At 40.6% G+C, this 25,751-nt stretch overlaps 1 protein-coding gene across 1 annotated transcript in view; it reads right to left on the reverse strand.

Annotated features, from left to right (window-relative positions):
- Positions 1 to 25,751, reverse strand: part of FRY (FRY microtubule binding protein) — a 305,106-nt gene that overhangs the window by 50,912 nt on the left and 228,443 nt on the right. The window contains exons 36-44 of the mRNA XM_034778453.1: positions 24,563 to 25,170; positions 23,172 to 23,269; positions 22,907 to 23,077; positions 14,992 to 15,132; positions 14,264 to 14,443; positions 7,919 to 8,080; positions 7,210 to 7,284; positions 5,884 to 6,054; positions 2,206 to 2,214 (exon numbers count right to left, since the gene is read on the reverse strand). Of these exons, the coding sequence (XP_034634344.1) occupies positions 2,206 to 2,214; positions 5,884 to 6,054; positions 7,210 to 7,284; positions 7,919 to 8,080; positions 14,264 to 14,443; positions 14,992 to 15,132; positions 22,907 to 23,077; positions 23,172 to 23,269; positions 24,563 to 25,170 (1,615 nt within the window). The remainder of the gene's footprint in view (positions 1 to 2,205; positions 2,215 to 5,883; positions 6,055 to 7,209; positions 7,285 to 7,918; positions 8,081 to 14,263; positions 14,444 to 14,991; positions 15,133 to 22,906; positions 23,078 to 23,171; positions 23,270 to 24,562; positions 25,171 to 25,751) is intronic.

Consider the following 25,751-nt stretch of genomic DNA (forward strand, 5'->3'; position numbering starts at 1 on the left):
AATTTAAAACTATTTATTTGTGTTAAAAATTATTTTTCCCCCCCAGCTTGAAGGCTACAGGACAACTGAACCAGTTGCTCTTCCTCCACAAGGTATCTGGTAACAAGAACTAGACTAATGTCATGCCCTTGTCTTTATGATGCCAACTTCCACTGAAATATCCAGCAGTTTTACTTTGCAGCTGGTGCCACAGAAACAAGGCACTAATTTATTTCCACTGCTGCTCCTCTTTGGAATCTCTCAAAGAAGAAAAGATGAAAAGAAGAAAAGAAAAACAAAATGGATGAGAGATAAAAAGAAGGGCAATATACAGTAAATGTAATCAGGAAAAACAGGGGGAGAGAAAGTGGGACAAATAAAAGAAAGGAAAACAAATTATGAAGATGAAGACACTAAAAATGAGGAGAGAATACAAGAGAAGAGGCTTGCAGGAGACGTGAGATACACATCAAAAATATTTGGGGCCTGATCTTTCCAGTGGTACATACAGATTTCACACTGAATTCAATGACAGACTGGAGCGTGTAGACAGATAACAAAATTATTTTGTGGTGCAAAAATAGTAATCACAATTAATGAGGAGGAAAGATGGCCTTGAGCGGCTATTAACTTCTCTTTTGCTGCACATAGAGATTATCGTCTACTTTCCGTAAAGCTACTTGTTACAAACACAGATCAGTTCATGTGATCATTGTGTCACCTGAACAATGGCCAGATACGACAGCGTACTCTATCACTTAGCATCTTATGGTGTGGGAGGGTAGGGGTTGAACACACTGTGTGTCCATCCTAAACACTACCACAACCCAGACTGAAACTGGTTAGGGAAAAAAAATAAAATAAAAATCAGTTCTACCAGGCAGACTAGAATATATCCTGAATCAAGCCAGAAGGAATTGTGCTAAGCTTGTTTCAGATAAGAGCTTCCCTGGCAGTGTTGGCAAAACATGTTTCCATTAACTTTACACACAAATAGCAATGTATATAGATACACTGTTGTCCATGTAGATTAAATATGTTTTAGTCATTGATTTAAGATTAACACAGTATTTCCATATGCTTATGTTTTTCCATATGCCTGTGTCCATATGCTTGTGTCTGTTTCCCAAATGGTGGGGAAGGTTCTAGGAGGGTTGTAGTCCTAGTATAAAGGGGAGAAGCTAGGAGGCATAAGGGGGTTGGAGAGCGAGCCTGCGCCATACTCACTCTGTAGTGGTGGCTTGACCCAGCTCTTGCTCTGGATGTTGTGACCTGGGATGATAGGGGTGCAGCCTGGTCAAACCAGAGAGATGCTGTGATCCCATGCATTAGGTCACAACACCCAAAATGGGGAGTCAGGCCCAATCCTGTGAGACAGGAACCGCCACTGTAGGATGAATGAGGCTCTCTCGCTCTCCAAATAATATTTTCTATGATCTCTTAATAGCTTTCAGTGTCATTTCAATTTTCTACAGAAAGTTAAAGGTTTAAAACTTAGGCCCCAACTCCGCAAACCACACATGCACATCCTTAACTTTACTCACATTAGTCCCATTGACTTCAATGGAACTACTTGTGAATAAATGTAAGCACATATATGTTTCCGGGATCAGAGCCATAAATAGTCAGCAAAACTCTGGGAAACTGTGGACTACTGAAAACTTTTCTATAAAGAGGTCACAGGTACCAGTTTTCACAGCATGCTAAGAAGAACCAATGTACCTATTAATTTCAACATGGAAGTTAGGAGTCAGTCATCAGCAGTTTAATGCTACAAAGGCAAAAAGCTTTTCTACATTTTAACAATATAAATGTGACAGATTAACTAAACATATTTCCTGTTTTTAGTGTCTATGTACTACTTGTGTGCACAGTTATTGAAAAAGAAAAAGAGTCCAACTTTGCAACTCAAATTAGAAATGAGGGGATTTCATCTAGAATCCCCATTTTTAAAAGCACATATTCTTCGATAATGCAAAGCCACACGTATTTGAAGTTAAGCCCCAAATAGCTGAATTACTTTAAACTCAATTTTTCTAGAGCTCTAAAAATATTTCTAGGGCAAAGCAGCATGTGAAACACCACTTACATACATACACACACACACACACACACACACTCACAAACTGAAAGAGAAAAAAAACCTATGATGTTATTCTATAATACAAATTTGCAACAATACACACCGTCTACTTGCACATCGGAATTCAAATAGCATGATCTTACCTGAAGTTCCTGGATAGCAGATATAATAGATAGAAAAACAAATAAAAATCTATTTAAAATTACTGTATTAAAGATACCATATACTTAAACATTTGTCCTACAGTAATAAATAACATGATCAGAAAAACTTTTAGCTCTGTAATGCTACCATTAAATAAAAAATAAAAATAAAATACTATGTTATTGGTTTTTAAATCTTTATTAAATTCTAAACAATCATATCTTGTGATCTGTGCATAATGCACCCAGCACTGACCTGTTTATAATATAATCTTTCCAAAATAGCTGTCTCCATTTGTGCTAGTCTGAGCTTTCCAACACTGTTTTATTCATGTTTATGAACACCAAATTTAAACTAGGTGTAAGTGGGTAAAGTTCCAATGAAGTCACTATAGTTCTCACCTCTTATTCACGGCCTGAATTTGGCCCTTTATTTGTATTTGTTTAAAACACTGAATTGCATAATGATGTGAGGCTTCAATTACAGGAAATATATTATTGGGTTGCCTAATAATGTTGCTATAGTTAAAAATAAATATATATTTCCCATTATACTTCCCTCTTTTCAGGCGTTCAAAGTTGAAAGTAATAACTCCAGTCTTGCTTAAATCTTGGTATGCAAGTTTCAGATGTAGAACAGTTTATCAAATAGTGAAGGGTTTTTTTAATCTGTATTTTTAGTTTTACTTTATGTAAAAATAGAGATGTTAGATACTTGATCCACAAGTACCATAAGACTGATTTTTTTTGTTTAAGGTTTAGGAGCAAGCTTTGTCATTAGCAGTTCAATACTGGGATGGTCAAAACTTACAGAAAACCACAGTAGAATCCTTTCCAGGATGAACTAAACACACTATTAAGTTTTTCCTCCTTTTGTATCTGACTTTGTAATTGCTACATGTTTGGTATGGTCACTGGTTCAAAGGAAGCTGCTCATGTGATTCCAGGGATGATATGGCCATTACTCAATAACATGGACTAATCTCTTGTAGAGAGTTGGGAATGTTTATTTTATTATTAATTATTATTTATTATTATGAACTGTAAAATGTTTGCCAAAATTTAACAATCACAATCTGTTGAGTTTATGATACGTCCATTCCCCTCACCCTTCTATCGTATATTGACTAATTTAGGCCTCAATACTAAAATTAGGCACATACTTAAATCTTTGCAAGATCAGGGATTAAGACTATAAACTCTTTGGGGCAGGGACTTCACAGCACCTAGCACAATGAGGTGCCAACCTGGTTCTGGATCTGTAAGCATTACTTTAGCAGTGCTACTAATAGCAATAATAACAATTTTCTAATTGGTTTGTCTATATTTTAATCTTTGCTCTCTGGCTGAATATTGAAGTTTTTTTCTCCATCTGATTTTAACTGCTGAAGGGAAAGAAGCAGCAATTCTCAAATCTCAGTCTGTGGTTGGAATCCTGCTTTCATGATTCTGACACCAATTTATCATCTGATAATTGATCGAATTATAATAAAATTATCATTGCATTGTAATCTTTTGAATACATTTTTAAAGATGTGTTGTAATGACTGCAGACAGCTTTTTTTTTTAACAAAGTTATTTGGCATAAATATTTTGTCTTTTATCATTATCTAACAGTTTTTGAACTCTATTATAACAACCACAGATTAAAATTGTTCTTGTAAATCTAGTCAGAACTCATTTAAAATTTTTCCTGCAAGCTATTCAGTTTAGCCATGAATGCACCTAGCAGATGATTTTGCTTTCCCACCCAATGGGAACTAAATTAATGTTTGTCTCTTTCTGTCTTTCAGAGATCAGCATGGATGGATTGTTAAATTCTTGATTAATTACGCTAGGGCTTCATTTCAGATAGTTCAAGAAAGAGCTGCTTTTATTTGTCAGATATCTACATCCAGTGAGACATTTAGTGCTTTCCTCCAAGAGGTCAAAGAGGGAAGTGCCATATCATACGGGTGCCTCTTTCCCCTATCATTCTACCTAATGAGGTCTGAAATTGAAATAACCGCATTTTAGAGCAAATGGTTATGTAGGAAAATGCCTGTCATGAATGACAACAGTAAGGGTGAGTGAAGCCTGGCAGGGAGAGTGACCCTGTAATTTCAAGAACTGAGATGTAAAATGCTATTGGAAAAGATGTCTTCTGCACGGACAGCAGTAGAGATAATGGCAGAACTGGCTGGGGTCCTGGAATTTTTATTTTATAAATCACATTATATTGTGTGAGTGTGTGTGTGTGTGTGTGTGGGGGGGGGGGGGGTTGTGTGGAGGTGCAGTGCCATTTAGGTTTGGCCTGGCCATCCCTGAGAGGTACTGTGACCCCATGCACCAGGTTGCAACATTCAGAATGGGGAGACAGGCTCAGCCCTGTGGGACAGGAAATACCACTGGTGGGATGAGTGATGGGTGCCTTCATTGTCCAACCACCCCTGGGGCCTCCTTTACTTATCTGGCCAGGGAAAGTGTATGTTTCCCTGGTTTTGCACCCTTGGTTTCATGATTTCTGAGAGTCCAATTGAACACATGAACCCACACTAAAGCTCCGTCTGCTCCATCCCTTCATTCTCTCTTCTATCTCTTGATTAAAAAAAAATAATCACAGGCATTATGACACCTGAGTTCACAATGGAGAAGGACGACTGCTTCTTGTAATACAGCTTGAAATGTGCCAGCAAGGTGCTTGTGAGCTCTGCTGCACACACTTTAGTCTCAAGGCTATAAATGTTGAATCTGGATCTCCACAGCGGTAGCAAGATGTGCTACCAGCTGAACTGTCAGGCTGGCCAAAGATCTGCATTTTAAATACTTGGAAATAGTTGACCAATAGTTTCTGAATTTTTAAATGGTAGCAACATTGTTAGACACGTACAACACTGGGTATGCATTTCTTGTCCCTTCCCATTCAAATGGAAAGGATTATTTTCAGTTGGAACAGGTTTGCTCAAGGGTTAAATGGTTTAAAAAAACTAAAACAAAATAAAGAATAGAACAACCTTATCCCTCAACTGTATGATGTATATTTGATTGAAGTTCCCCTGAAGCATTTGTAATTAAAGGTGAACTGACAGGCTTTACCTGCCAAGTCCTGATCTCAAGCCTCAGGGCTCTGTTTTGCTCCTGCAAGAGCCATGAAATCATTGACACCCAAGGCAGAGCAGAAACTGCATCCTTTTAAGTGCTCAGATGTTAGTGATTTCATCAACTGTTGCAGGAGTAACAGAACCCTGAGGGCTTGAATTCAGGTTTTGGCAGGTTATTGATGAAAGAACTGATTTTAAACTTTTTTGTTTTATAATGTAAATTCTTAAAAGCTGTAGATATATTTTGTTAACAATTTGGGATCTTCAACAACTTGCGTTTCAAAGCTTTTAATTTCACCTTCAAGTTACAGAAACATGATATTTGTGTTGTCATTAGAACTGCAGCTTTGCCTTTCAGTAGTAATTGCAGTGTGTATTAAAGTGGGTTCAGACAGGAAGGTGTGGTAGCTTGCCAATGTTAAGCTACTGTCACAACACTGTGAACATTATAAATACGTTTATTGAAAATCAAATCTAGAATCATATAGTTACATTTTATGTTATAAAGAGTGAATTACTTAGTAATAAGAAGTGTTAAACTGTGTTTTAGCCAGAGATAAAACTTAAGCAAAGCCATTTCATAGAGAATATACTGTACCTCCCCATCTTCCAGTTCAACGTCTAGGAAATCGAAGTCCCTAAAGACTCTGAACTGTTGTTCACTGTTTGAATCGTCCATGTTCTCTTGTTCCCTTGTTCCGTCTTCTGAAGACACCAAGCTTGTCTGGTGCTCAATCAGATCCAAATCACCACATGAAGAAAAAATTACCTAAAATTCAAAAGATTTCTCTTTTGAGAAACTTTCCCCTCTGGTTGCTTGTTAGTAAAAGCTGAATTGGTTATTCAGAAGACTGTATTTCCAGTACACACCTAATTCCTTTAGCTGGTATTTTTAGAACACGCTCTTTTATTATTTATGTTGGACAGGTGCCTTGAGATTAAATCTTGTACAAAGACACAACTTCATGCTGCAGGAACATGTCCAAGAATGTAATAGCTACCTCCTAATGGCTGCAGACTGATGTTGCCTAAATGTTTATATACATTTATGGGAATGAAATTCAAAGAGCCCATTGCAGAAAGGATTGTCAAGGGGATGAGTTAATACTTTCACCAGAAAACCTCTAGTTAAACATGCTTAAGCATGTAGAGAGATTAGGAAACATAACACAGACTAATTTGTGCAGCAGTAGCTTTTCCTTTCCTACTGAACAATGTCTGCAGTTTAGATGAGAACAATTCATCCTGTGGGTTCCTGTTTTGTTCAAACTGAGAACACATCCAGAACATAATAGCAAGAGTGACATAGTAATAATGTATCACGAAGTATTCAAGATTTATATAGTGCTTTTAAAATGTTTAAGCATTATTTTAAAGAAAATAAATACAAATCTTTACCTTTGAAATTTAAAAAACCCCTCGATCAACCAACAAAATTGGAATAGTCCACTATACATTCCACTGCATGAGACAATACTCATTTCCTTAAAGAGTAATGTTAGAATCATTATCTTATGGGATGATAAGGGTGCTAATCTTCATTGCTTTTTCTGTAATTGAATTTAGGGCTTCTGAAAGGAGCTAGATTGACAATACTGGAGACCAAAATGATCTATCCATAGAACACGTAAAGCTTGGACAGTGATAGTGCCAGCATCCCAACAACGCTCCACCGAACTGCTTCATAACCTATTCTGGAAGAACAGCCTCTAAAAGTGAGAGGGCTGTTTATGCTCCATGCTCAAACACTGTCCTTTATGCTGAGAAATGCAACATGTGCCAGACTGTGCTAACTACAATGATGGTTTTGTGACATGGAATAAATTAAAACACCTCTGAAATTCAGGGAGATAAAGTTCTTGATATTTAAAATTAAAGATACAAAAACAACAAAAGACGAAACAGTCAATGAAGCAAGACTCACTGAAGGATTTTTGCTCAGCCCCACATCTTGACCACACAGGGTAAGGACGTGTACCAGCTTTTCCTTTGTCCTTTTCTAGAAAAAAACATTTTTAATTTTAGCATCATTCTTTATAGGTTTCAGAGTAGCAGCCGTGTTAGTCTGTATCCGCAAAAAGATCAGGAGTACTTGTGGCACCTTAGAGACTAACAATTTATAAATTTGTTAGTCTCTAAGGTGCCACAAGTACTCCTGTTCTTTTTGCATCATTCTTTATTCATTCTGTTGGAAACTAGAGGATATGTTTTTAGGAAAAACTATGATCAGAGACTCACTGGTTTGATGTTAAAGGAATTATTTTAGAGCAACTACACATACATGGAAATAGATAAAAGCAGCAGCTAATATTTTTTCAGTACTTAAAAAATTTAAAAACTGGTCTATTCTTTTCATTAGGCCCTAAACTAGTAAAGCACTAAAACACATGTATAACTTCACTGAGACTACTAAAGATCTTGAAATTAAGCACATGCATAAGTTTTTGAATCATCCCAAATCTCCAATATGCTTAACAGTAGCAATAAATAAATAAATATATTTGCATGTTTTTACTTTAGCTGGCAGCTAACAAAATCCAATAGTGCAAAACAAGGTCACAATCAGGAGCAATGCTGCAGGCATATTTTAATGAATAGGGGGCTCCATTACAGGAACTTAGTGGGAATTCTACCTGAGAATACTGAGGCCTTTTCCAGCTCACAGGAACGAGGACATTGGAATTAGAACCTGAGGAGGTTGAGGAAGTGCTTCGAGTGACAGCCATTGCCCGGGGTTTACCATCTCGGCCAGCAGAACTCTGTAGCTCATCATATCGTCTCCCAATAATTGGAGTCTGAAATAACATAGAGCCGCATTATGTAGAATAATGTTAATGACCTGTTAGCTCACTTGCAGATGAATGTCATTCTGAAGACAGGTATGCCTAAAATTTTACCTATTTTTTGTTTTTCTGTTTATAAGCCCCATATAAATCTTTACATTTATTTTTTCCACCATATATTCTTCACAGTGTCTCTGCCCCCAACAATGCCAGCACCTCAGCATTCAGGAGCAACTTACAGTAATAAATGAGTTTACTGAACAGGCAATGGAGAAAAGCAAATTTTGTTAAATAAACTTATTTTAACACAGGCTGTTACAGGGGTTTTTCTGCAGGGTGCTGAGCACTCTGGCTTGGATCCAGCAGACCACTTACGCACATACTGAAATGTTTTGCTGGATCAGGCCAGAGTGCTCAGAGAGCCCAGGACAATAAGAGTGAGAAAACCTTTATGGAAAAATACTAAAAGTATATCCTTTTGTGGTAGTGTTTCCTTTATAAACCCTGTTTCTCAGTAGCTGTTGTAAGAATAAGTCTCCAATTCTGCATACACACATGTGATTAACTTTAATCAGGTGAAGTCCCATAAAGTTAAGTATGTAAGTAAGTGTTTGCATGGTCAAAATATCTCCTGTCAAAAGACTCCAGTCTGAAACTAGATAATACGGTGTTACTCAGGTAACATATTTTTGTACATTTTTAAAAAGAAGAGTTTATTATAATTTGTATTTAAATTAACCAAGTCAACAGCTATGTTAAAAAGATGCGAAATGTAACACACACACACACACACCCTATATATATTTGTTTTTTCCCCCACAGGGTTTTTTTTTTTATTAAGAGTTTTTCCCTTGGAATTCCATGTTCTTAAAAAATAAGTTGAAACCAAAACCAAAAAGAGAGGTTGCTCACCCTGTGCAGTAACTCTAGTTCTTCAAGATAGTGTGTCCCTAGGGGTGCTCCACTTCAGGTGTGTGTGCAGCCCATGTGCCTTCGATGGGAGATTTTCATTAGCTGTGTCTGTTCAGCCCGCGCATTCGCTGTTGATATCCTTGTGCCCTGCACTGACACTATAGCAGGCTGCGCGGGCAAACGACCCTTAATTCCTTCTCCACTGCCAAGTCTCAGATGGAAACTCCAATGCAGAGGGGAAAGAGGGCTGGTAGTGGAGCACCTATAGAGGAACACATCCTGAAGAACTACAGTTATTGTACAGGGTGAGTAACTTCTCTTTCTTCTTCAAGTAGTGTCCCTAGGGGTGCTCCACTTCAGGTGACTCCCAAGGTGTATCCCATCAGGGAACTTCAGAGTCAAGTCCATTACCGAGGAAAGAACTGCATTGCCAATTGCTGCTTCAGATCTGGAGGCACTGACTAAAGCATAGTGTCTGGAGAAGTTATGTACCAAAGACTGTGTAGTAGCTCTACAGATCTCAGCAAATGGGACATTTTAAATTAGAGCCATAGATGTAGATTCTGACCTTGTTGAGTGAGCTGACACGCCAGGCGGGGGGTGGGGAGGGAAGTGCTGGTAACAAGCTATAATACACTCCAAAATCCATTTTGATAGCCTTTGGGTATAAATTGCAGATCCTTTTGATCTGTCTGCAAAAGAAATGTACAGTCTAGGGGATTTAAGGAATTATTTAGTCCTATGTAAATAACGCCCTTCTGACATCTAGAGTATGGAGTACAGTCTCCACGTTGGACTTGTGTGGTTTCAGAAAGAAAACTATCAGGTAAGTGATCTGATTCAGATGAAATTCAGAAGACACTTTAGGAAGAAACCTGGGACGTGGACATAAGGAACCTTATCCTTGTAGAGAACTGTGAAAGGAGGTTCTGCCATTAAGGCCCCTGTGACAGTGTACCCCATAAGGCTTTATGGGGAGGGGGTGCTTATAAATGTATGTATGACATAACTGGAATATGTTTTGTGCTGCCTGTGCCATGTAACATATCTCCGTAAGGGTTATGATCTACTATATCTATTCATCCTATTTGTACATATATATCATTTTCTACTCGAGGTTAAGAATATGGGCTGTATGCTTGCCTGATTTCTAAGTAAGCTTTGTGAGGCATTTGGTCAGCTTCTTTAGGAAGGAATTCGCCAGGTTAAGTACCTGATCAGGAGACACTTAGGGAACAATGCATCTTGGAATGCTCCAATCCACATGAGAAGTCTTCCTGGAGACATGCAAGATGCCATGTGGACAATGGCGTGGGCCTGCAAAGACTGAGTCATGCAGGGGCATGTGACTTGCCCAGGTGACTCCAAAACTCCATCTTGGAGCTGGGCTTTGCATAGGAGGGAGGTCTCCACCCACAAGAGAGAGTCTACTTAAACCTGTGGGAGACCCCTCCATTTTGTCTTCAGCTGGCTAAAGAAGGAGCCCCCCCCCCCCCCCCCCCCCGGATACTTGAAGGAGACTGAAACAAAGGACAGTAACTACAGGGGGTGTGAGTGATTGCTGGACCCAGGCTAAAAGGAGATTAGCCTGTAAAAGGGAGCATTCTGGAACTGGTGAGGAAATTATCTGTATTCAGTTTGATTAGGCATAGATCTGCGCATTTTATTTTATTTTGCTTGGTGACTTACTTTGTTCTGTCTGTTACTACTTTGAACCACCTAAATCCTACTGTCTGTATTTAATAAAATCACTTTCTATTTAGTAATTCATTCAGAGTATGTATTAATACCTGGGGGAGCAAACAGCTGTGCATATCTCTCTATCAGTGTTATAGAGGGTGAACAATTTATGAGTTTGCCCTGCATAAGCTTTATGCAGGGTAAAACGGATTTATCTGGGTTTAGACCCCATTGGGAGTTGGGCATCTGAGTGCTAAAGACAAGCACACTACTGTGAGCTGTTTTCAGGTAAACTTGCAGCTTTGGGACAAGTGATTCAGACCCTGGATCTGTGTTAGAGCCAGACAGGAGTGGCTGGCTCAGCAAGACAGGGTGCTGGAGTCCTGAGCTGGCAGGGAAAACAGGAGCAGGGGTAGTCTTTGCACATCGGGTGGCACCTCCCAAGGGGGTTTCTGTGATCCAACCCGACACAGCCCCAATCTCTCCAACTTTGCAGGCTGAGGTAATAGCCACTAGGAAGACTGTTTTCATAGACAAATTCGATAAGGAGCAGATCCATTCAAAGGAGGACTTCCTGAGACTTTTAAGAACCCGGTTAAAGTCCCAAACAGCGGTAGGGCCTTTAACCAGTGGAAAGAAATTTCCCAGGCCTTTCGTTAACCTTATGTTTTCAGGGTGAGAAAACATGGAGAACTTTTCAATAACAGTATGAAAAGCTGTTAGGACTGCCAGATGAATTTTGGGAGAACTAAGTGACAGCCCTGTTTTCTTTAACTGCAAAAGGTATTCCACAACAAGCAGAAGCGGGCCACATTGCTGGTCAGTGTCCTGGAGTTCACACAAGTGACTAAATCGTCTCCACTTCTGAAGTACTTCTAGTAGAATCTTTCCTGCTGTTTAATAATATGTGTTGTAGCTCTGCAGAACAGGATGACTCTAGCCCCACAAACCATCGAGGAACCACGCCTTGAGGCAGAGAAGGCTGAGATTGGGATGCAGCAGTCAACTGGTAGAGGAGTGGAGGAGTGATTGGAAGATGTATTGGTGGACAGAGAGCTAGCTGGAGCAGGCAAGGAAACACGCTTGCCTCGACCACGTTGGGGCTATTAGAATGACTCTGATCCCATCCTATATGATTTTGTTCACCACTCTGAGGATCAAAAGCATCTGGGGAAAAGCATAAAACAGCTTTCCCATTCCCAGGGAGTAGGAAGGTGTTCCCAGGGAATAGTGACCTAACCCTCCCCTTGAAAAAAATATGTGGCATTTTTTATTCACAGTTGTTGCAAAATGCACCACTTCTGGTAATCCTCAAATCTGAAAAATGCTGACCAGGACCTGGGGATTCAGCTCCCATTTGTAGTCTTGGGAAAAATACCTGCTGAGCGCATCAGCCATGACATTTTGTTTGACCGGAAGATACATTGCGAGATTCCTATGTGATGTTTTATGCACCAGTTCCAGACCTAATCACTTCAGCACAGAGGGAAGGGGAATCTCGCTTCCCCATGCTGACTGATACAGAACACACAGGCCATGTTGTCCATCATGATCCTCATGGATCTGTGCCTGATGAGAGGCAGAAAATGAAGACACCAATTTCTGTCTGCTGTGAGCTCCAGCAGGTTGATGTTGAGGGAGGTTTCCTGGGGTGATCATTTCCCCTGTACTGTGAGAGCATCCGTGGTTACCGTTGGTGTTGGTTGAAGAAAAGGAATGCCTGCCCCTACATTGCGATGAACCTTTCACCAGTCCAGGGAATGCTTTACCTGCTTGGGAACGGACATCTGCTTGTCTAGGCTGTGTTTGTTTGATGAGTAAACTGATGAGCCACCCCTTAGCACAGATGATCCATGCCTGCTGATGGGGGTAGGAGGGGCACAACCCTAGAACACCTTGAGTCATGACCCCCAGGCAAGGAGCAGCTCCTCCATGCAGCTCCCAGCTGTTCCTTTGCTCCTGTCTCTCTCTGCCCGGCACAGTTCATCGGCTCAGCTGCTGCGCAGGGAGAGGGCCCAGTCCACCATGTGACCAAGCAATCGGGGGGGGGGGGTATGTGACCCCACATGCCCCCAATGTGTCACCTCTACTTCTAGAAATAGCAAAGATGTAACCTCGCATGTTCGGACACAAAGGTACAAGCTGCCATGTAAGCGAGGAGTTGCAGAGAATTTCTGACTCAAGTCTGAGGGCTCTTTTGAATAGTTCTGACAAGCTTTGATAATGTTACAAACTTGTCCATGGGAAGGAAGACCTTGGCTACTAAAGAGCCAGGGATGACCCTATAAATTGTATGTTCTGAATGGGAGTCAGTGTGGATTTTTCCACATTCATCTGCAGGCCCAAATCTAAGAACAGGGAAAGTGTTTTTTCGGGGCAGATGACACCTTGTGGTATGATTGATCCTTGGAGCAGCCGGTCACTGAGGTATGGGAATACTGTGATCGTTTGATGACGCAAGTAGGCAACCACCAATAGACCCTTTGAAAACACTCTCGGAGCCGAGGAGAGGCCAAACAGGATCTGACACTGAAAATTATCCTGGCCTATGAAAAAAATGCAGGAACTTTTTGTGAGACAGGTGTACTGCTATATAGAAGTATGTGTCTTAAAGGTCAAGGGCTGAAAACTAATCTATTGACTTTAGAGAAAGAATTATAGCTGCCAGAGTCACCATCCTGAACTTCTGAGACTTTATGATTTTTGTTTGGAGTCTGAGATCCAAGATTGGTCTCGACCCTCTGTTTTTCTATGGTATGAGGAAATACCTCAGATAAAAAGCTCTCCCCCTGTGCTGAGCAGGGACTGGTTCTACTGCTACTAACCAAAGAAGGGAATTTAATTCCTGTCTTAATAGGGAGTCATGACAGGGGTCCCTATAGATGGATGAGGAAAGGGAACAAGGAGGTGGGAGGGCAGTAAAATGGATGGTATAGCCCGATGTTATCACTTCTGTCATGCTGTCTGGAGTGACTCATGACCGAGAGTGCCAATCTCATGGTAGACTGTCAAAAGCAGAGCAGACACCCCAAAATAGTGGTATGTTCTATCATTAGATTTCACCAATCCAGGAACAAATGTGAACTCCTAGATCACTGTCAGAGTCTTACCTTGGAGTCACAGACAGTTCCCTTGGGCTCTCCAGTCTATCTTGCCACCCAAGCAAGCTGGACTTAGTGATACATATCACTTACACAAACAATCACAAAATATTCAGGTTGCTCCCAGTCCCAAGAGATCAGTCACTCATGCCGAGGTGGTTGAGAAGGAACTGAGGGTGGCTCGTCCATGCAGCATGGTGTGAGGCACAAGGATATCAACGGCGCATATGTGGGCTGAACAGATGCTGCTAATGAAAATCTACAATCAAAGGTGTTCATGCACCGTAAGTGAAGCACCCAGAGGCACACTACTCAAAGAAGAACATGGTCTTCCCATATAGGTCATTAAGTTTAACTCTGGATCTAAAACAATGTTTTTAAGATAATGTCTTGAAATTTTCCCTGCTTCCCAATTCTTCAACTTTCATAAAGAACTAAGATGGAAATTAAGGTCTGAATTAGTAGAATTTCCTTGTTATATATATATATATATATATAGTACCTCAGAAATATCGAAATGAAACTCCAAAGTTTTCCCTGGCAGTTCCTTTGAAGCACTGTTCCACACTCGATGTATTTCCATTTTTGAAAGATCACCGTGTTGATAGGAAGGTAAAACCAGGCTGGCAGAGCGAGAAACTACCAACTTCAAGATGTTCAAGGCTTCTCTCCAGTGAATGCTCTAGAAGTAGATATTGTTTTTGTCAAAACAAAGCGAAATAAGAATGTACATCAATTAACAATACATTTACAGCCATAATGTTAACCATGAATCTTAACAAAGACTAAAAGTGATGACACAATTAAAGTAAGTTAAATATTGAAATCATTCATAGATTTTGGAATTCAGTACAAAATTGAGTTTTAGAAATAGTGCTAGTAGAATAAACGTTTTTTTTGTTTTTTTTTAAGGAATGGACACTTATATAAATAACATCTGCAGTTAAACGAGAAGGAAAAAATTACAGGACTACCATCAACCCTCATACTTCAGAGTATGAATTAATTACCAGTTAGGTCAGGAAGAGATTTCTGCCATGGTATCATGGTACAATTTTGCATTTACTTGCAAATAGATACATTATTATATATAGCAGAGACAGAGGGAGAATATTGGACTAGATATTGTGTGTCAATGTGGTAATTCCTAAGTTCCTATATGAAAGTTTAATATTTCACAGTAACTACTGTTCAATTCATATTTTAATATAAGGAAGATGCAATATTTACCTGCACATATTTTTCAATTGTCTTTAACACTTCCATGTTAAATTGTTTAACAGGAATACCTGACAAGTCCATATAACTAAGAAGACTGTAGATCATCTGCAAGAGGGACTGTTGCATGCTGGGAAGGCCCTTTTCTAGTAGCTATGAAAAAACAAGTGAAAATAACTGGATTTTGAAAGGTTGTTTCTCAAATAAAACAGCACCAATATCAGTCATGTACAGACAGCATTTCCCTAGTTGATAAACAATAATTTTAGAATTTCTTGTTACAATAATTAGTGATGATGTTACTAACAAGACAAACTACAAAAGGTAAATTATGGAGTCTGGAGCTAATTAACCATGTTCTGATAATGAAACAAACCTTTTTGTCTGCCCAGTACTCCTATTCTAAGCTATCCAGAAAGTCTGTACAAGGACAGAATAAGCTGGCAGCTGAAATTCAGAATTTAATTGAGAGAGACAGCCAATAAAAAATAGCCAAACATTTTTTTATTTTTTCCTTGGCTGGAAGTCTGAGGAAAAGGTTGAGAAAACACAGGCAGAAAGAATTAGACCACTGTTATTCAGACAGCAAATTATATTTACCCAATAAATTTTACTACCAATGCTCTCCAGTGATAGCTTCCATGGAAACACATATTCGCTAGGTAGGAAGATGGAATGCCTGGTCTCTCTCACAGTAGAAATTAATATAGAGATGAGCCTAAACTAACCCTATAGTTTTAAATATTCCCAAACTCTGGAATGTTTGTATCTGCATCCAGGAGTACAAGATCTTGATTTTGCAAACATGATTATGCTTAACCTGGCGAATATGACTAGTTCCACTGGCTTCAAAGATTAGTGCCTTAAGGATTTGTGTGTCACATGAATAAGAAATTTCTGATCTAAACATTTTTTGTTAGTGGCTTCTCTCCTCATTCGTTGCTAACAGGTAATACCTCTCACATGTGGAAGTTGGAGGTGGCCTAATGTTGTTGGCGGCTCTAGGACTAAGCCCCACCTTTCAGCTCTGGCTGCCAGAAAAGTTCTCCCAAAGCTGCAGAAATACTCCAGCAGTCAATTATTAGCATTAACACAACAATTTGATATAATATGTAAATAAACTTAAGATCATTATATGTCCAAGTCTCCTTTTAGAGAAAAATTTCAAATTTTACAAATTGTACTCCAGTCATTTCCCAGATTAGTAGGTTGGGTTCAATGAGGAGAAAAGCTCCTAGCAGAAAGAAAATAACCAGGTAAGAAATTTTTCATTCTGCAGTACAGCTTCTCTCCTCATTCACCAATAATGGGAAGTAGTGAACAATGAATCACAAAAGGGGGGGGGGGGAGAAACAGAGTTTTAATTATGATCACAGTAGAATAATAGGCAGAAACAAGAATTCCCCCCATATAGATTAAGAGCTGTATAATTTAAGAATTATTTGGGAACTGACCCATCAACACTTTCCTACCAAAGGATGCCTCTGCAGGGGAATGGAAATCCACGCTGCAAATCTTCCTCAGATTAGGCTCATATCATTTTACCCACAATGCCACCAGGGACCTCACAGAGTGAGCCCTGACTCCTTTGTAATTGGTTTTCTAGCATGCCAACTGGTGCAGGATTTTAACATTGCACCTATAGGAACACTGAGGTCCTAAAAACTTGGCATTTTGGACCGGATGAGATGAACAGGGTACAATTGGCATGTATACTCCATATGCTTGAAAAATATCTTTAGAACTCTAAGAATGCCCATATATGCCACAACCTTCCAAAGGGGTGCAAAGGAATAGAACAAAATGATGGGGGAACCCTATTTACCAGTAACTGTGGAAATAAAAACTCATCTGAAGAGAAAGGCTTCTGGAGCAGTACAAGTATCTTTTTTCCTCATGACAACAGTAGTGTGGTTCTGTATGGACAGAGGAACTAATTCCAACCTTATCTTTTGGAGGTGATGGCAAGTAAAAAAAGCCAGCCACAGACTTGTCTAATCTGTTATTTTGATTAATTTTGACACCTGATGATACTCAGATAAGGAGTCTGATGTGCCTGTCTGAAGAACCCACTTTCCCCTGGTGCTTGGTTGTAGGACTCCAGTGAAACATCCTGGAGAATCTCTAGTGTAAATGAGTGGTTACTATTATTGTTTATATTATGGTAGCATCCAGAGCCCTGGACCCCCTATGGCTGGGCACTGTACTAACAAGATAACCCTTGCCCCAGAGAGCATTCCGTTTCTCCTCATACAGAAATGTAATTTGACCAAATCAATCATTGTAATTTCCTGGTTGAATTCTGTCTGGATACCAAAAAATATCTATTATGCTAATGGAGAAACTCTGAAACTACCAGAGGGGTAGCCGTGTTAGTCTGAATCTGTAAAAAGCAACAGAGGGTCCTGTGGCAACCCATCCTGGACAATGATCCCTCACTTTCACAGACCTTGGGAGGCAGGCCAGTCCTCGCCCACAGACAACCTGCCAACCTTAGGCATATTCTCACCAGCAACCACGCACCGCACCATAACAACTCTAACTCAGGAACCAAGCCATGCAACAAACCTCGATGCCAACTCTGCCCACATATCTACACCAGCAACACCATCACTGGACCTAACCAGATCAGCTACAACATCACCGGCTCATTCACCTGCACGTCCACTAATATATATGCCATCATATGCCAGCAATGCCCCTCTGCTATGTACATTGGCCAAACTGGACAGTCACTACGCAAGAGGATAAATGGACACAAGTCAGATATCAGGAATGGCAATATACAAAAACCTGTAGGAGAACACTTCAACCTCCCTGGACACACAATAGCAGATGTAAAGGTTGCCATCTTACAGCAAAAAAACTTCAGGACCAGACTCCAAAGAGAAACTGCTGAGCTCCAGTTCATTTGCAAATTTGACACCATCAGATCAGGATTAAACAAAGACTGTGAATGGCTATCCAACTACAGAAACAGTTTCTCCTCCCTTGGTGTTCACACCTCAACTGCTAGCAGAGCACCTCACCCTCCCTGATTGAACTAACCTCGTTATCTCCACACTGATATATACCTGCCTCTAGAGATTTCCATTACTTGCATCTGAAGAAGTGAGGTTCTTACCCACGAAAGCTTATGCTCCCAGTACTTCTGTTAGTCTCAAAGGTGCCACAGGACCCTCTGTTGCTCTGAAACTACATTTCTCTTCCCATGCCCATCCTGTTAACTGTAAGTTGTCCAGGTCTAAATGAAAGAATTTGAGAGGACTGGTGTTTTCTGCAGGTGCAATGGAGGATCCTTAGTTGTCTATCAAGTCTGAAGTGCCTTCTGGGGCAGCGGTGGAGTGGGATGAGGTGGGACTTCAGTTCTGCTTTTTCCTCTTTTCTGCATCCTTTATGTGAACTGTCTTGAAAAACAGCATTCTTCTCTACTCAGGACATTATTTCCTTTATCACAGAGAGGTTCTGACCTCTGCTTACCCCTTGGCTTTGGAAGGAATATAAACATGCATGCTTCAGTCTTAAGCAAACCTCTAATGGGAAGTAAAAACTTCCCCTATGAACACCATAACTGCCCACTACAGGGTTTCTTGCACCTTCCTCTGAAATGGCTAGTGCTGGCTATGATCCTGGACTCAATGGACCACTGGTCTGAGTCCATGTGGTCACATTTATATGTTTTTGTACACACATTGATTTGATAGGGCTGTTGAAGAGGAGAACTAAAAGGATATATTCTGAGATTTTGGAAATCAGTCTCCAAGTATGCTCCCCATACTGCAAGACTTGCTTCCATAGTGCATACGTAAGGTGCTACAGTAAAAAATGGGTTGGTTTTCAGCATGTTGCTCATACTTACCTGCCCACAAGGGATATTTGGATATGATCTGGGAATGACACCTAATTTGCATGGTCTCTGCTGAGTGGTTCCATGTATTTAGAAGGAATTGGAAGTACATTTTGAGAAAAAGCATTCAGGGGTTGACCCAGTGCACCAGCAATCTGAGCCACCAGAGATAACTGTCTACAGATGACCACTGCCTAGCAATGGATGATGCAATCAAGTTTTGGATCTTTGCAAATCTTTACCATGATGGTAAAATTATTACAAGATTCATGCCTGGGTATGAATCCGTTCAAGCAGCTGGCAAGCTATGAATGGGTCTCTTTCTCAGGACAAGACACTGATTGCTATATTGTCCCTGCTTGAGCCTGGCTGTGACTACTAACAGCCATTTCTTCTGACTCTGGGTGCAAAGGATAGAGCAGAAAGAAGAGTCCTGTACAGGAATTGAGAATTCACACAATTGCTCATTTTCTCTTTGTCATACTGAGGATTCTGTTGCTTTGGGAAGAAAATACATGCAGGTTTCATTAGGAGCTTCTACTCCAGATTCTTCCCTCTCTTAGGGGAATAGTCCCTTCATGAACACGTTTGGTGTTGACAGTGACCAGCGGATTGCTATGTTGGCTTTGGTAGTGAGGGTTGAGGCCTGTTTGCAATTTCAACTACTAATTTCTCTAATGTTTTCCCAAAGAGCTCCTCGACTGTAAATCTGGATGCCTAAAATATCTGTTTAATATGATTGTTTGCTATTCATGAGCGTAACATGGCTTCTTTATAGCCACGGGGTTAGGAGACACTGCTCTTGTGACAAGTCACATCAAGGATCTGACCAGAATAGAAGCTGAAACCTCTCAGTCCATGCAATGAGTCACCAGCTTGCCATCAAGTCTATTTTCCTTATTAAGTACAAGACAAAGTTTTGGACTGAATGTCTACAGCTGAGGCTTTGAAATGTCTGTGCAATGTGTCCTCCTTGTTATGGCCTATGGAATCTTTTAGAAGGAAGTTCCGTTTTGAAGGTGTGACTATGTCTTTCACTGGTTCCCAAACTTTATGTTTTTATATAACATTTTGGTTTAACACTTTTTTCATGGTGCATGTGTGACAACCACTCTCATGACTGACACATGGGGGATTGAAATGGGGAACCTCCAAAGCTAAAACATGATCTACTACCGCTTGAGCTGAAGAGCCAAAGCTCTGAGGCTGGAGGCTAGAACAACTCACATCTTTTGTCCATTGGCAAAGAGGGTGACCTGAAACACACACTCATCAGTAGGTTGCACATGAGGAGTGCTTACCCAGGCTAATTATAGGTTGGAGGTAGCACCCTGTTCATCCTGGTCAAGGGATCCCTCAACCCAGGAGGGGTACTGGTACAAATACCTTCACTGTGGGAATAGTCTGCTAAACGGCCACAGGATCCTGAAAGGATGTCTGCTGCCTGCTCTCCAGGCACCCATGTTAGCTCTTTAGTAGAGATCTAGTATCACTTGTGACTTTACTCCATAAAACAGGAGTCAATTTGAACTCGAGAAGGGCTCTCTCATTTTCCTCCCTGTAATTCCATGATGATGCAGCTGTCTAGGGAATGGAGTCTTTGCATACCTCTGTTCTGGTCACAGTCTGCCTAAGGTGCTTCTTAGGCTTGCTGGGATTCTCTCAGAGACCCTTGTCACTCGGCATGCCCAGAACACCTTGTCTACTCTAGGAGAACACTTCATCCAGTTCTCTGCGATCCAAAAACTCGTTTTGACTCCACATTTTGTCACTCGGGTTCCTTTATTTGGCATACAGCAAAGCTATGCTGAATTGATCAAACTCAAGCATAGGAGGTGAGTATAGAGCATACCACACATCCAAAATTACACATAAACCTCTTCCTTTATATATATATTTACACAGTACATTTCACTATACAATATTCACTATACATTGCAACATTTGAGATTGGCTTGGTTACTTTGTAGGAACCAATCCCTGTACAGCATGCTCTGTCCAGGCACAATTCATGTATAACCTGATCTTTACACTCCAAGTTAATCTTATCCATTGTCTGTAGCACCAGGGTGTTCCTGCTTATCTTAGTTAGCACAGACATCCTGACTCTCACATAGGGCATCTTAAGCCCTAATTTACAACTTAACCTTCCATTCACCTTCCCAATCGGCCCACTAAGAAGTGAGGCAAGTTACTTATGTCATGCCAGGCCTACAATGCATTAGTGTGGAGCCAGAATACGGAGAGAGGAAGGGCAAAGAGAGAGACCCCTTCCTACCCATCAGATTCTTAACCCCATTCCTTGGCAGACTGAAAACTAGACAGGCACAATTCCCATTACACTGCAGCCTGAGTTAGGGCTGTGCAGGAGGAACAGGCTTCTCTGCTAGTTCAGACATGCTGCAGGGTAAGAAAGGGGCAGGGTACCTGCTACAGAGCACTGTCAGAGAACCCCTGTAAGCAGAGATGCCCCAGCATCCACTTCCCTCTCAGGGTGGGGAGGAAAAGGAGAAAGGTTTTAAACCCTGACATTTACTCCACTTGCTCATTAACAATCTGAACTGCTGCCTTACAAAGGGGATGCTTGCTTTTGCCTATCTGGAACTCAGGAGTCTCTGGCCTTTGCAAAAGCAAACCCTGAGCAGGCTGATAGGTGTTCCCCTCTCTGTGGGAAGTGTCATGCTCCTGGTTGAGCCTCCCATGATGGAGTTACAGCTTTGGGTGGGGGTTGAGGCCCTCCACACCTCTCCGACTCAAAGCCACATGTTCTGGTAGTGCAAGGGTCAGAGACTTTATGGCTATAGGGCACAGTTATCCTCTCTAGCCTGTAACCTGGCAGGGGGAGGGTCAACTTGTGGCAGCAGGGCACAGCTTATGCTCTTGAGACTGTATTCCAGCAAAGCGGCAGCATGACAGAGCTTGACCTCTCAAGCTCACACCCTGGCAGAGTGAAGGGTCAGCAGCTTGTGGCAGCAGGGCATAGTTAGCCTTCTGAAGCCCGTACATCAGCAGAGTGACAGTCAATGGTTTGTGGCAGCAGAGCATCGTTTGCCTCTTGGCAGAGTGAGGATGATGGCTTGTGGCAGCAGGGCTCAGTTTATCCTGTGTGGCTCCTGGAAAGCTCCCTATAGCTCCCCCCCCCGGACTAGGCTGGATGTTTGCAGGGCTTCTCTGCTGCCACAGTGGAGGGCAGAGGGTGCTCACTAGAGAAATGTTGAACTGGAGAAGCCAGAGGATTAGAGCCTCAATACTCCATTGATTCCTCACCTCAAGGGAGAGAGAGAGGAGCTAGAAGCAAAGTGAAGTCATGCATGGCAACAAATAAACATGAAAGTTATAGAACAAAATAGCTGGGAAAATCTGAAGGGCCAACTTGTTCTGCTGCCAGAGCAGAAAATCTGGTGGCCTGAGCAGAAGAATGGGGCTCCAGCTTGGAGTCTCCAGCAACATTAGATGGCCTCTGAATTCTGCAGGCAGATGGTATTACCCATTACTGATGAATGGGGAGAGAAGCAATGAAGAAGAATTGGTGTCTCTGGAGTTAAAAGAATGGGTTTGGATCCATTAGGCATAGACATTTATAATAAGAAATGGATCATTATGTAACAAGTGATTTAGGTTAGATTGTGCAGCCCTTATGTCCCATTGAAAGAAATGACAAAAAATACTATCTCCTGTAAGTGCTCACCAACACGAGTAAGGGTTGGACAATCTAGCCCATAATTATAAACTATAAAAGGCTGACAAATGCATAAAGGTAGTTACACATTCTTTCTTTGTACTCCAGTTCTGGGTGTAGTAGAAAACCCTATTTATTCACGGCGAGCACAGCTTTAATAAGTAATCAACTTGAGGACTTTACTTGACTTTGGATAGGTCAAGTAATCAACTTGAGGACTTTACTTGTTTTGCATTTAGTGTTTAATTTTTTCAAAAAAGCATAAAGCAAAACTCTGCTCTCATATCTGCACTGTGAGTAAGAACAGAGGATAGGAGATCTGTAATGAATATCCAAGAGGCTTTAGCCCTCAGTTTGTCTGTCAATAGAAGATGGAAAACTGTTTGGTTTTAAAAACTTACCTCAGCCAAATATGTAACCATACTCAGGGTAATGTCAGCAAATGCTTCATGGAGGTAACGGCAAACAACATTTACCCATGTAGCACAGTCTCTTGTATAGCTGTGAGTTTTATAAAGGGTCATTACATGTGCAAGATTTGATAGCTTGGGGTTCTTTTCTTCCAGACAAACCTAATTAAATATGAATGTCACATTATGTTAAGAACAAGTCAAAAATATTCACAAGACTTAATATGATGTACAATGTACTAAATAAGTTTCCTACCTGAGCAATTCTCTCTGCTATATCCTTACAGAACTGGTTTGGGCTATCAAAATGTTGAATTAAATGAGGCAGGAGACACAAGACATTCAGTGGGAACCCTGGTACAGAACAATATAGTACAAAGTGGATATTTGATGAGAGGACAGGAATATTAGCTGTCTTTTACGCAATATTTTGCTGGCAGCTATAATCACAAAAGTACATTACAGTGATGTTATATAGACTCTTTCAAATTGTTCAGGCCCCATATTTCACCTTAAGATTGTTATATCAGATTAAACATAAAATCTATTAAATATATGACAGTGTGATGGTGTCATTACAAAGAATGGGACTGATTCTGCAAACATTTACTACCATACAAAATGCTTACTACCAGGTATAATCTCATGAAATTAGTAGTAGTAAGCGCTGCTACTAATCGTAAATGTTTGCAGGATCTGGCCCTACACCCTAGTATGCAACATTCCATTAATACTAGAGGCATTTTTTGTATAATATATACTGCTAGTTAGTATGTGGTAAGAAAAGGAGGAAGTAAATAAAATGTTGGGCCCCATTTCTCTACATTTTATACTGTCTGAGTGGGGGGGGGGGGAAAGGGAGGGGTGGGAGTAAGATGGCTGCAACTGGCCACCTGAGAATTCCCCAAGTGAGGGGAATTCTGAATTGGTATAAAGCTAGTGGAGATGCAAAATTCAGATCTAAGCCACACAGTTCTTCCCAAAGTATGGGGGTGTTTGGATAAAATATTCTAGTTTCAGACCTTGAGTAGTGAGGATTCTCATTCCTCTGAATATAGCAGCCCCTCCCCAGCCCAAGAAAAAAGAACTTGAGGCTTTATTATAGAAATACTGAGAAAACTTCATAGGCCTGCTAGGCTCTATAACTAGAAATGAAATGTGAAAGAATATTCCTGTACAAAAATGGCACCTTTCCTGCTCCCCTGATATTGAATAGGTGTACTGAAACCTCAGACTATCATGCTGATCAAAACTATCTCATTGTTTCCTTGTACTCCCCCTGTCTGTTCTGTATCCATCTGTTGTCTCTTGTCTTATATTTAGATTGCAAGCTCTTTGGGATAGGGGCTGTCTTTTTGTTCTTTGTTTGTACAGCGCCTAGCACACAGGAGTCTTGGTCCATGACTGGGGTGCTGAGGTGCTATGATATTACAAATAATAAATAATAGTAATAGCAAAAGAATTTCCCTTTAGTTGTTTCTTTATGCATTCATTTAAAAATGCATTACAATTTGTACACACAAAAATAAATTTATATTCCATAAGGTGAATAGGTATTTTTAAGGAGTATAGTGAGGTTTTCATATCAAACAAACTTAAAAAGAATTTCATAATCAAAATGTGAAAGACAGAAAAAATGGTCTTTACCTATAATTTGAGAGGAATCCACCATGGATACTCGTGACACTGGTGTCAGCAAACTGAAGAGCTGTAACGTGAGGTCAGTGGTGGTAAGAGAAGTGAATCCTTTTAGCAACAGCTGTTGCAGCCCCAAGAAATCTGACCACTTTAGCTGTCCTTGTAACTTTTCTAACTTCTCCCTATTTTCAACTTTATCCAGTGGCAAATAAGCTAGTAGTTTATTCAACAATCGTAAAGCCATTAGATACTCAAATTCAAAATCAGATTCCATCAAAGCTACAGCAACCCAGAAGATGGTGGCCAACAGGTTGGTTGGATTATTAATATTAGAAGGATCAGTGAGGCTGTCTTTTAGAGAGGATGAGCTCCTGGTTTTAGAGGAGAGGCCTTGCTGGGTGCATGCCTGAATTCTATCTAGTGTGGCACTGCGTGGTGGATCTGAGGATCTGTCCACAACACCAAACTTTTTGGGTACAGAAAAGCTCCTCTGGTGTCTGCTTCGTTCAGCAGTGGCTGTATTACCACTTACAGCCCCAGGATTCACGTTCAGTTGGCCCGTACTCTTCCGATTTGCAGTCAGTTTAGTGCTTGATGTTAAGTCTGGTGATGATGAACTAAGCAAAAAAATAAAATAAAATAAATGGGATTTTATTATATCACAAAGCAGAAATGTAGAAAATAAATTAATACAAATAAAAAGGAAGTAAACCGAGAATTTATCAAAAGATAAACAGTAAAAAAAAAGTAAACAAACACCATGCTATCTGTTTTACCATCCCACAGATTTCTCCATTATTATTTATATTACCTAGAGGCCCCAACTGAGAAGAGGGCCATATTGTGATAGGCATTGCACAAATACAGAGTAAGAAACAGACTTTGCTCTGAAGAGTTTACAATCTAAATAGACAAGGAAGAATGTAGGGGGAAGGGCAAATGAGGGGTGAAGTGACTTGCAGAAAGTCATGCTCTGTGTCAGTGGTAATGCTGGGATTAGCACTCAGGTCTCCTGAATCTCAGTACCCTATCCACTGGACCCGCTGCAGGAGTTATTTGGCATAAGTCACACTTGTGGAAGTACTGGCAAATTGACCCGTGGAGGGAGGAGTATTGGTCACCATGGGTGAATGTATGCAGCCAAACCAATGGTTGGTAAGCAGAACCTTAGAGATGTTGCATTATAATTAATGGAGAT

The sequence above is a fragment of the Trachemys scripta genome, chromosome 1, assembly GCF_013100865.1.
Source record: "Trachemys scripta elegans isolate TJP31775 chromosome 1, CAS_Tse_1.0, whole genome shotgun sequence".
Taxonomy (NCBI): domain Eukaryota; kingdom Metazoa; phylum Chordata; order Testudines; family Emydidae; genus Trachemys; species Trachemys scripta.